The sequence below is a fragment of the Erpetoichthys calabaricus genome, chromosome 6, assembly GCF_900747795.2.
Source record: "Erpetoichthys calabaricus chromosome 6, fErpCal1.3, whole genome shotgun sequence".
Lineage (NCBI taxonomy): Eukaryota > Metazoa > Chordata > Cladistia > Polypteriformes > Polypteridae > Erpetoichthys > Erpetoichthys calabaricus.
Window position 1 is genome coordinate 36,830,944 of NC_041399.2, and position 12,555 is coordinate 36,843,498.

Genomic DNA, 12,555 nt, shown 5'->3' on the forward strand with positions numbered 1-12,555 from the left:
ATCCACAACTCAGAGAAGAAAACAACTATTATCCAATTTTTTAACCTGTCATATCGATTACCCAATGGTCACAACCACTGAGGACGTGTACCTGGAAACGGGAGGTGCTATCCTAACAGTAGGTATCCAAAATAGCTGCAAGCATTAAAATCCAAGATGGGGCATCAAAAAAATAAATAAATAAATTTTTTAAAAAAATCAAAAAACTCATAAAGGAAATGATAGAACGAGAAATCGAAAACTTCAAAAACCCACAACACAAAAGTAAGATCATCAAAATTGATTGAGGGAAACACATAAAATATAAACAGAAACAAAATCATAACGGACAAACTCTGCTTTCCACAGCCGTGAACTGTACTGAGTAGGTTTAACAATGTTATGTTATATTTATAATGCCTTCCTCACTGAGCAGTAACTTTAGGTACAACAAAAACTAAATAGCAGTGTCAGAGAGCAAACTATTTTCTAAATGTAGGCTAGATAAATACATGGAAATTTAAAAAATATACCAAGTGTCACTAAAAAAAGTGTACTGTATGCATAACAAAAAGCATAAACCTTTACCTGTAATTATCATAAATCCACATTAGAATGTCATACATTTTTTCTCTGCAGACAGGGGAAGGGTGCTGGATGAAGGCTATAATAGGCTCCAACAGTTCCTTTAGTTCATCTGGCTTCAGTTTGGCCAGTATCTTATGTATAATATCCAAGCACACCTGCTGTCTTGCTTCATCTCTAGAAGAATCAGCAGTAAAACAATATTAAAAAAAATAAAAACACATTATACTGAAGTCATACACCTGGATTAGTGAGAAATACTAAAGAGAAAATTAAGAGAAGAAGAAACATGACCTACTTTTTATTATATTTTGCACTGGACAAACGGAATAATTTCCTTCTTATATTGTTCAAAATTATGCAGATGGTAAATTTTGCTAGGGCACAGATATATATGTATATTGGTTAAATACCATTTTTTGATGAAATTAATAAACACAACTACTACATTTAAGCATTTGCTAAAGGAAGTAACAAACTTTATTTTGTCTCTAATGCAAGCAATTTTGACAAAAAATGTAAGATCATAGAATCTGTACTTTTATTTTAGATACTATCATTTCTGCAGCCTTTTTTAAACACTGGCCATTGTTAAATAATCCCATTAAAAGATCAAAAGTGACCACTGCACACACAAGCACATTAAAACATACATAATGGACATGGTATCAAGTCAACAACATGTGTTTAATAACCTGAAACAGTGGAACAAGTCTTACTTCCATATTACAGTGGCACTTTGTGTGGACTCCATAAGCCAGAATCAATGAAGAACTCTATAAATGATTAAACTGAATAAGGTAATGTGTGACCTGTGTATTCATCTGACATCAAGCCCTAGTGTCTCAAATCACTGCTATACCAAAACATATGCAAAGAGCACTGCAACTACTACATGGTGCACTGGGGAGACGGCTCATCTACAACTGATTTGTTCATTTCACACTTTTGCAAATACAAAGTAGGACTTGACCCATATTCAAAGGAAAATAAAAAACAAGTATGATAGTGTTTATGTGAGACTTTATGGAGTTCTTTATTTATAGCTTTTAATGGATATATAACTAGTTCATCTCAGTTTGTCAATCACTAACACTGCAGAAAATGTGTTAATAGGTAGAGATATGAAGTACATGTAGGCCAAGGGCTCTGGCGAATAGCAGCTGTGAGAGAGATAACAGTATTTTTGTTTGTAGTACACATTAGAAATTACATAGCATTTGTCTTAGAAATGTCATTAAGAGACTGGTAAAATGGTCAAGTAAACAAGTAGAATATTTCAGGGGAATGGTTCAAGAAACTGTAATGTATGTATGTAATGTTCTTTCATGCACCTAGTAAGACTTGCTTCTTGGCATGTAAACAGTTTTCATAACAGAATAAGAGCTGAATTCAAGAGATATCTAAGAACAAGGATATAATGGAGAAACGTATTTTAGGCCAGTTGTGCTCTATGCTAAAGCACCTCATGTCTTTTAACCAATCAAAGTATTATATGTAAGCATTAATTTAACAGTGTTATTCAAATTCAGTTGTTTATAAAATGGTCCACTACCCTTTGTTTTTGATCATTTTGTAACAGGCTTTTGTAACAGACTACTGTGAGGAATGCTCCCCTCTTCAAGCATGTACTAATGAGATAACTAAAGACGCAATGGAAAAGTTTTCTCTGGTCTGGTTTCTGACTCGAAGAGGTTTTATTGTCCTACTAAAGAATTACTTTGTTTCTTGAACTAATATGTTAATTTCTATGACACGGCAAACTGCTGCAAGAATTTTTAATTTCACACAATTTCATAGACTGCCTGCAGGCTTCCATAACAGACATCTCTGAAGGAGTATTTCAAAGCATTTGCAACTGTAATCAATCTATTATAGCAGCCATTCAAAGCAGGATCTGATAAGGTACCAGGAGCTGTGCTTGAGTGCATTCTGCAGAGTCCACAAAAGGTGTGGCATGACTGAGCAAGACTGATTTTTTTTTTTTTTTTTTTTTAAATGAGTTTTTCATAGGCCTCAGGGAATCTAGTGTAATTCCAAAACATGAGTGGACAAAAAGACTAGATCAAATGGATGACTAAGAAATTAAACTCTGTTCAGTTAACATGACAAGTGTAAAAGAGATTACTGAACTGGTAAACAAACTCATCACCTACTTCTCAGAATCGCTACGCTTAAAAAAAGCTATGGCTTGGTTTCTCAAGTTCAAAGACATACTGCTGTACTTAAAAAATGAAAGAAAGACATTTCAACTTGAAGCCAATCTGAAAGTAACCTAGAAAAACAAAAAATGCTCATCACCGAGCATATGAAAGAGTACAAACTAACATTGATACCAAACCCAATTTCTTCAGAAGACTTGGCTATAGCTGAAACAGAGCTTACTCCTCTCAGTCAACTACAAGAATTCTCAGAAGAATTAAATACTTCAAAGAAAAATGTTCCTGTAAAAAAGAACAGTGAAACCTTTAAACTGGACTCAAATCATGCAAGATGGAATACTGAGAGTTGTAGGTAGACTCAACAAAGCTGCAATGCCAGAAGAAGCTACACATCCTGCATTTCTCTACAAACATTCACGTATTGTATTACTTCTCTTATATTGCAACACATTCAATGAAATCAGACATTGTGGGCGCACCTACATGACTGCACAGTTACGCCAGAAATATTGGATTCCTCAAGAAAACTCAATTATCAGGAAAATCATTTCAAGGTGTGCAACGTATAGAAGACACAAAATGAAAGCAGGTGAGCAAAAAATGGCAGATCTGCTGGAAGACTGTTTTTTTACCTGGCCATCCACCTTTCTCCAATATTGGAGTTTATTATTTTGGTCCTTTTCAAATTAAAAGAGGATGAAGCTTCTAGAGCTGTATACATCGAGACTACATACAGCTTGGACGCTGCTTCTTCTATCAATACCATATGTCAATTCATTTGCAGAAGATGACACATTAAAAATCACACTCTCAGATAATGGAAGGTTTATTGGAGCAAAAAGAGAGCTACATGAAGCAATTAAAAATCTTGACCAAGAAAAAATTACCAGTGCCATGATGAACAAAGAAATCAAATGAATTTTCAATCCAACATCAGCTTCTCATCAAGGTGGAGTATGGGAAAGACAATCAGAAGCATAAGAAAGATTCTAAAGTCAATACTCAACCAAAAAACACTTGATGATGAAAGTCTTCAAACAGTAATGTGTGAAGTAGCATCGATCAACAATAATGGACCTCTCACAAAGACATCAAAGAATCCAAATGATATGGAGGCATTCACACCCAATCACTTGTTGTTACTAAAGACACAGCCCAACATGCCTCCTGGACTCTTATGTAAAAAATGACCAGTACACTCAAAGACACTGGATCAGTACATGGATGATTCGTTTTGGAAAACATGGTCCACAGAGTATTTGCCAATACTTCCAAGAACCTTGGCTTACACCAAGAAGAAATTTTGAACTAGGTAGTAGGTAAGAGTAGATGATGCTGTGTACCCTGCAACTCCTGGGTAATGGGTCATGTCATCAAGACAATCTCAGATGCCAAAGGTGCAGCACACTGGACAGGCCCATGAATAAACTGCCTACTACAAGAAACAGCTAATGTTTGAAATATTAAATTCTTAAATGTTTGTTTACAGTTAATTACTAGTTATTTTAAAACAATATTTAGAGTATAAGAATAGTATGCGACTCTTATTGAAGTAAAACATAGTAATTGTCTCTGCTCCTGCACCTAATTGCTTCTTAGATTGAATCATTCTGCCTGATGAGTTCAGATGTGTATAAAACAGTGTGCAGAATGTAGAAGGAAGACACCGTAATTATTCCTGACTCATTGACTGGCACTACATCATGCCACAATGTGACAAACTAACTTATACTACCAATGAAACCAAGGACTTGAGAAGGTTAAGTTACTTTTATGAGTTAAATCTACAGTAGCTGAGCATACTTTTCACTTGATAAAAAAAAGGAGGATTAAGTCAAATACACACCCAAAACAAACAAACAACTGAAAACTAGGAAAGCAAAGTCAAGTGATTTATATGGTCTTTATTGTCACAGTGAAAATCTTACTTACATGTGCTAATCTACATGCAACATATCACTGCTCCTTGGCACCATGACTACCGAGTATAACGACTGCTACTTGAACCATCAGTCTCTCTTGGCTAAAAATATCTAAGGACACATTGACATAACCTACATGAATATTTATACTGAAGGACTAAAAACACAATTATTTTTTCTTTTAAATTGTGTCTGTTGCTTGCTTACTTACATTTGCTCTAGCTGTGCTACCTGTCTAAGATGGGTTGAAATCTAAGTATTCAACATAGGCATCAGTGTTAACATTTGCAGTGCACCATCTGTTAGAATATATTTTGTAATGCATGTAGTAATAGAATGCATTGCATTTATCATTCTAACACATAGTGAATGACAAACATTTGTAGTAATAAAATGCACTACCATAAATATTTGTGATGCACAATCTGTTGGCATGACAAATGCAATGCATACATTATATCTGTTATATGTCATTTCATATGGGATTTGTGATAGCACTGTTAATGTTTGTGATTCGCCATCTATTAGAATGGCAAATGCAATGCATTTCATTACTAAAAATGTTTTGTGATGTGCCACCTTTTGGAAAGACAGAGACATAGCAACAGGACAGACACACAGACACTTATCCTTTTATTAAGGTGGATCTGACCTACATCTATTCCACATGTTTAGAAAATTTACTAAAAAAAATCCAAGATCTGTACAGAATCTTCAAATCTAAGAGTTATCAAAGTAGTCTAACAGGTAACCTGACTATTCCCTAGCACAGAGTACAGGACTGATGGTGACAGTCTGACCAGTCACTGAAGTTGTGAACTTTCTTCTCCTATGTTGCACAGACTTGGTAAAGTCTGTTCACCTAGAAGACCTGATGAGTATTTAAGTAATATGTTTACATCATGAATATAACTGTTTTAAGCATTTTAAGACAATGCACATTATGATGCTTATTGGGTGTAAGGCTGAACCAGTTATTGCATACATGGAATAAACTCAGGTTGAGTATCCTTTATTCAAAAAGCCTGGGACCATAAGATTTTGGATATTTTCAGATTTTGGAATATTTGCATATACACAATGAGATATCTTGGGGACACACTTGATAAAATACAAAAATGCAGTCAAAACCGCTAAATGATGACTCATGCATATAATAATACATTCCATATTGTGGTGCTTCACAAGGGATCCCTGCTTTGTGTCACCCAAAAGCTCAGAACAAATAAATCTGTTTGGAAATTACACATATGTGCAAAAGTAAAAAAAAATGAATACATAAATAACGGGAACATGAGTTGTGTCATGTCAGAATATAAACAGTTACAGATTTTGAAGAATTTTGGATTAGGGATACTCAACCTGTATTAAGATTTACTTAGTGTAAATTGATTTATTTTCTCAAAGCTAATTCTGACTTGAAGAGATGTAATTCGTGAACTCAAAAAACAATACATCACACATATACAGAAATACCCAGAAATAGAAAATGACACTTTTCTTTTTCATTTCAAATCTGAGCAGCTTTTCTCTATAGCTCAAATAGAAATTTTGACTTTCCTTACCCAGATCTCAAAGAGAACAGTGTAAACTTACCTGTTCTACTGTATGAAGTGAAATAAACAGCTACTGCTGCATACTTGCCTGTGACTCATAATCTGAGAAAAGTTTTTGGTCTTCAAATGCATATAAAAGTCGGGTGTTTCATCTGCTCGGCTCATCAGAATCTCTAAGCATTGCGTCTTCAGCACACCATGCATTTTGGGGATTAAGTAAAATACTTGATTCATGAAACTTTTAAAATAAAAAACAATTTGGTGCACTGTCAATCACATTACAAAACTTACAATCACAACATAAATTCTTAAAGTTTACAAACATTTCAAGAAATGAAACTTCAAAGTAGAAGATATATTGATCTCAGGGGTATTATGCTATGTAAAGTACAGTGTCTATTAGAAGAATTCACACCTTTTCTCCAAGTAGTCAAAATGAATTACAAATATGTAAAATTATTGATCACATAAGCATTAATCCCCTTTCAGGTCAGTATTTAGTCAGTGTGCCTTTGGCACCCATGACAGCCTTGAGTCAGTGTACAGAGGTTGGTATCAGCTATGCACATGTTATTTTGTGTTTTATATTATTTTATTATATTATGTTTTATTATTTCATGTTATTTTGTGTTTTATATTTCTATCTAATTTAGACCACTTTGAGAGATTTTTACTCATTTTGACATTAAAGAGTTGGCTGAACAGTGCCAAAAAAGTTAAATTAAATCCACTATGGTTGAATAGTGTATAACAATGAAGTGTGGAAACATCCAAGGGTGTGAATACCTTTCAAAGACACTATACATGTTAATAGCAATAGCAAATCCACCAGGCTAGAAAATTCTCCTAATATAAAACTCCTAATATAAAGCAGGATGTGCTGTTGAACATCAGTATATTTATATTGAAGGTGTACATGACAAAATCAGTGCAATTACCAAAGACACTTAATTTCTTCAAAAGAAGACTCTGTAAGAATGTCTAAATGTAGGAGACTACATGTGTTGGCCATGTGATAAACTGGCACCCCATCCAGTGTGGGCTCCTGATCTGCACCTGATGATACTGGGATAGGCCCTGGCCCCCAGTGACAATGAACTGGATTAAATATATTTGAAATTATGCAATGTTAAATTTACATTTAATAGGGTCAAAACATAAACAAACTAAATCCAGGATTGTTCTTCTAAACTAAAAATAAGACATGCAGAAAACTGCTTGATTTTTACTTAATCTCAATAAAAAATTAGAAATCAAAGGTACTGAGTATTGCAGATGGTTGGCACTTTGAACAAAATTCCCCATTTGTACTGTTAACATGGATATTCCATTATCTTCGTCAAGCAAAGCCTGAAGATTCTACATACTGTATACTAATTTGATTGACTTTATGTACAGTCGCTACTGGCTAACCAAAATAAGTCAGATGGAATGAGATGTGCCTCTTGTTTAACTGCTCTTTTACTTAAAGAATAACAACAATGAAACATCTTCAAATTCCATACAGAAAATGGCTACAATAATTGCTAACAAATTGTGCTCAAAATGCTATACTGAAAAATGACAAAGTTTATAACTCTAAAATATCCAGAACAAGAATCAGCCTTTATAATTTACGTGGAAATAACTAACAAAAAAGAAGCAGCAACTATGAAAACATTCTGTTAAACATTCAAAATCTCTTTATTTTTGCAATGTTCTGTATCAATGTTTTTATGTCAAAACTTGTCAATAACCTTTATATAGAATGCTCCTAAGAATTTAAAAAAAACTGAAATGACCAATAACATTCAAAAGAATTGCCCTGCAGACCACACACTTTAATGACTTCTTTCAGATCAGTTCTTACCTGTCAGCAAGCTTTGGAAAGTTCTTGGTAATTTTGTTTAAACACACAACAAATGTGCCTTCCTGTTTGTCCTGGAGCTGCTTCAATTCCTTTACTGTAAAGTGAAAAATGGGTCCCTCAAGTTGCTGGTAATGAAAGACAGGGACACATTTAATCAAAGCACATAAATCAAATGAAATGCAAAGTGCTGAACAAAGAATGTAGGCTGACTTAAACGAAAAGGCATTTTTCCCAAGAAGTGAAAAAGTATTTTAAACTTTCAAAAAGCTCAGCACATGTTCATTAGAAATGGGAAAAATAAACAAGTTGAGGCTATTTTAAATAAAATGTGTTCAATTAGAAAAACAAGCAAATTTGTGTTTTTTTTTTTTTGTTTTTTTTTTAAACGTAGAGCCATCCCAAAAATGATATTTTAATTAGACATTCCTGATAAAAAAAGAATATGGGAAGTCAGCAATGTAGTTTAAAACAAATATATGTAACCCATACTCTCTTAATTTATATTAGCCCCAATAAAAAAAAAATACCTTTTCTTTGTCTGCCAGATACTGCATTACAAGCCCAACAACCTCAGCTGCTGCTGCATAAACTTCTTGAAATCGTCCAAATGATATATTGGTAGCCAATGCTTGAAAGTATCTGCAGAAGAAATGATATCAAATAATCCACGAAGCCTCTGTGTTAGACTCCTTTAAAAGACCAGACAGTCTTACTATCAGAGCTACGTTATCGCTGTAAACGAATTCTTGTAGTTGGGACTGCTCACCTATTGCTTACTGTACTTTTGTTTTAGTCTTGCTTGAAACAAAAATGAATTACTTTGTTATAAAAATAAAAATTCAGGTAACGCATTAATTTTGCTACAAACAGATACAGTTAGGAATGATAAAGAATTTCTCATATCATTCACGCAAATGTCTGTTCATCACAAGCAGCCTGCCTTTCAGGAAATGCACAAGTCACCTAGCTGAAAATGAGTACATAGGCAAGTGCCATCTAAAACACAATACAGCTCTGTGATAATATTAAGAAGAAAGGCACACTTCCTTCCTTTAGCCAAACGTTCCAGCCACTGGGCTTTTCACATTATACAATTCTTCCAGCAATTTATTATCATTACTTATTATTTGGCTGATGCCTTTATCCAAGGCTAATTACAACATCTGAAAGATAAAATTGGTTGCATTTCTTTTGCTTTTGTCAGCTGGAGTACAGACAGGTGAAGTCACTTGCACATGGGCACACTTTTTCAATAGTGGGATTTGAACTCAGACTCTCAAGGTTTGAAGTTCAAAGTCTTAATCAATACACCACATTGCCTACCAAGATTTTCAGTCTCAGATTTAATTTACAAATTTTTTTGCAAGTTGGGGACAATTATGTAGTGTAAAATAGTGACACCCTTTGATCAGTCCTCTTCTTGTCCCAACAAAAATCAAACAGGTTTGATTTTGTCCTAAGTCGTAGAGATGGGCTCTGTGTATGTAAGAGCTGACAACCAAACAGCACTCAGCCAGAAGTACAAAGCAAACAATGCAGGTAACAGGTAACAGAGGACATGTGTGTTTTGGATCTCAGAAGCAGAACAGAAGCTCATCTGCCCAATATCTCTTTATTATTTTACCACAACAAAATGGAAAAATGAAAAAAGGGGGATCCGAGATTGTAGCCAAACTCACCAATACCTGTAAAGCTTGTACAGGACTGCCACAGTCAGGCAGCACATTATTGTCTGTTGAAAAAAGAGCCAAGGTCACGATATTTTGGAAATGTGAAACTGTGCTGAGAACTCATCACAATTCCTAGTGGTACAATCAGACCACCTCAGGCAACGAGATAGACAATCACAGTGGTCAAGTTTGACCTCCCCTTCAACTAGAAGGTGTGTAATATGCCACAGAATGAAGGCTGATAAAGAAGGATAAGTATACAACAGAAGCCCTTATAAAAATCAGTTCAAATTTCATAACATTCAAAAGAGTATTCCAAGGAAAATTAATTCTAATCAGTGGGAAGGCAAGTTTCAAGTTTCATGCATAAAAACACAACTGAATAACATTTGACTTGAATTACAGTATCTTTGTTTCTGCTTTTCCTTAACTTATTTTGGGTATTTTATTGGTATTTGAAAGAACAGCAACAGGTTTTAAATATCAAAAATGCCACGATTAGAGTTTCATTTGATCAGATTTGAAAAACACTTAACAGCAAACAAGTTCTAAAATTCCAGCAATTATTTTAACCTTTTAAGAGACTTATTCATAAGTATTGCAAAATGTAAAACAGGGGAATTATATTCAGACTTTCATAATAAACAATGCAAAAACCAGCTTGTGTTGGTGTAAAATAGCTTCAAATCATTCAGTCTACAAAATAAAAAAAACAACAAAAAACACTGACCTTTGAATAACCTCTAAAGTAACACATTTTTTAATAAAGAAAGACATCTCATACAGCAGTCCTTAGCAACTTTATTGTAGAAGATGGTTGTATCGTTTAAGATTAGCCTGACTAATGGTGAGAACCTCTGCTAGTATGTGGCTACATTAAGACTTATACAGTTTCATTTTCTGGTTTTCAATAAATCAACATGACTGTAGCACATATTATGTACATTGTATCAGTATTACTTTAAAAGAATACTCCACCAAAAAAATTCAATTTTTTAATATGGTACTTACCCCTCTGTAATTTGTTGATATCTGAGAAAATGTTTAATGTCACATTTTCATGGTGAACAGAGATAATAATCTTTCTGATAGAATGGGTGTCTATGGAGATGCTGGCTACATCCACTCTACTACATTTACATTCAGAAATAGCATTTGTAAATGGAAATGATCATTGTCCACACTAGCTTTTTCATATTGTTAATGAAAGCATCTCTGTCCACACTAAAACAAATAAAAACTTCAAGGGAATGGTAATGCCATCACCCACTGGATTTCTTGCAAAATTGCAGAGGCTGGCAAATTATTTGTGCTTTGTTCATGGATATTGTATTCAAACTGTACAAAATTCAGTTCAGATGCATATACGCAAGCGACACATCCAATGGGATGGAAAGCAAGTTCTCTATGTCCACTATGTCGTTATATGGTTCTTCCATTAAGGGTAAGCAATCTTGGATTGAGACTTTGCAATGAATATAATCCAATCAGTGATGGAGAATGTAAAAGGTACAAGCAAATCAGAGAGCAACTAGAGTCTACATTTTCAAAAGTCTTATGTTTTCACCCATCAATGTTGCAACATGGAGCCGGCATTGAAGTATACAACTCTGCCGAACGTTTTCAAAAGTCTCTATTTCAGGGGTTAAAAATGCCAAGGTAGTGTGAATGAATGGTGAAATCGGAGGGTAACGTCTGTGTTTTTAAATGAGACCGCAATAGTGTGGACTTAGCTCTGATTTCCCAGAAATTTTTTGTTCAACAATATTTAAGCAAAAAAAAAAAAAAAAATCATGTTTCATACATTTGCCAATTACAAGCTTCATGTGTGGATTATGTGCCAAAAAACATACACTTTTTTCCATGAACATTTTAAACTGTTTACTATGGTCTAGTGTTGGTCTGGATATCTATATCACAAGAAAGTTTGTTATCTCCAATCTCCATGAGCACATGAGGTTAAATCATTTTCTTGGCCATCAAAATAAAGTACATTGTGTAATTAACCTAGAAAAAATATAGTTTTTGTGTGGAGTATTCCTTTAACCTTGAAGATGCTACCGATATATGCAAAATGGCTCCAAGCATGTAGCTCTAAATAAAACACAGCGGTTTGTACTGATAATGCTAGTCATATAAATATACACACAAAGAAATAAGAAATTGTCTACTATAAAAGCAGCTGTTTCCCACCAGAGGCACCGTACCTTTCACTTTCGATTCCACACATCGCATGAAATGGAGGTAAGTTATTAGCCAAAACAATGCCCAACAGCTGCAGCCCAAAAGAATTGTTCTTGCTGTTTGGATCTTTACCAGAGAAGCACTCATATATTAATCTACAAAATAAAAAACAGCTTTAACATACTGGTTAACGTTAGTTATAGCTCTTTTTCATAGTTTTCCAATTTATTATATGAAATGTACAGCATTATACAAATCATTCATATCATAAGTGCAGACATGACTGTAACATTTCTGCACTGGTGTTCTGCAGCCTACACAACCAAAAACACAGCAAAGAAATAGAAGTGATTAGAACAAGATGCAGATGTCTCCAGATAAATATCACTAATTTAGGCTGCTTTAAAAACATTATAAAAATGAAAAAGTTGTAAATAAGCTATACATAATCTTTGGATAGTGGGAATCCACAACATATCACATAAGCAAAGTGCAAATGAAAAGAATGTGCTTTTGATTGACCCACAGCGTGCAAAAAACACAGACACGCACCAGAGCAATTTAGAGCAGTCAGTCAGCATTGTACGCAGTTCAGCCTCGACTAAACTAAGTAATGTCTGATTTCAGGAAGTTTTCTCTCCAATGCTC

General features: G+C 34.3%; 1 protein-coding gene across 1 annotated transcript in view; it reads right to left on the reverse strand.

Moving 5' to 3' along the window:
* The window catches only part of prkdc (protein kinase, DNA-activated, catalytic subunit), a 280,348-nt gene that overhangs the window by 112,370 nt on the left and 155,423 nt on the right, over positions 1-12,555 (reverse strand). Inside the window, exons 51-55 of the mRNA XM_051928733.1 lie at positions 11,931-12,062; positions 8,581-8,692; positions 8,054-8,178; positions 6,293-6,442; positions 568-741 (exon numbers count right to left, since the gene is read on the reverse strand). Coding sequence (XP_051784693.1) covers positions 568-741; positions 6,293-6,442; positions 8,054-8,178; positions 8,581-8,692; positions 11,931-12,062 — 693 coding nt within the window. The remainder of the gene's footprint in view (positions 1-567; positions 742-6,292; positions 6,443-8,053; positions 8,179-8,580; positions 8,693-11,930; positions 12,063-12,555) is intronic.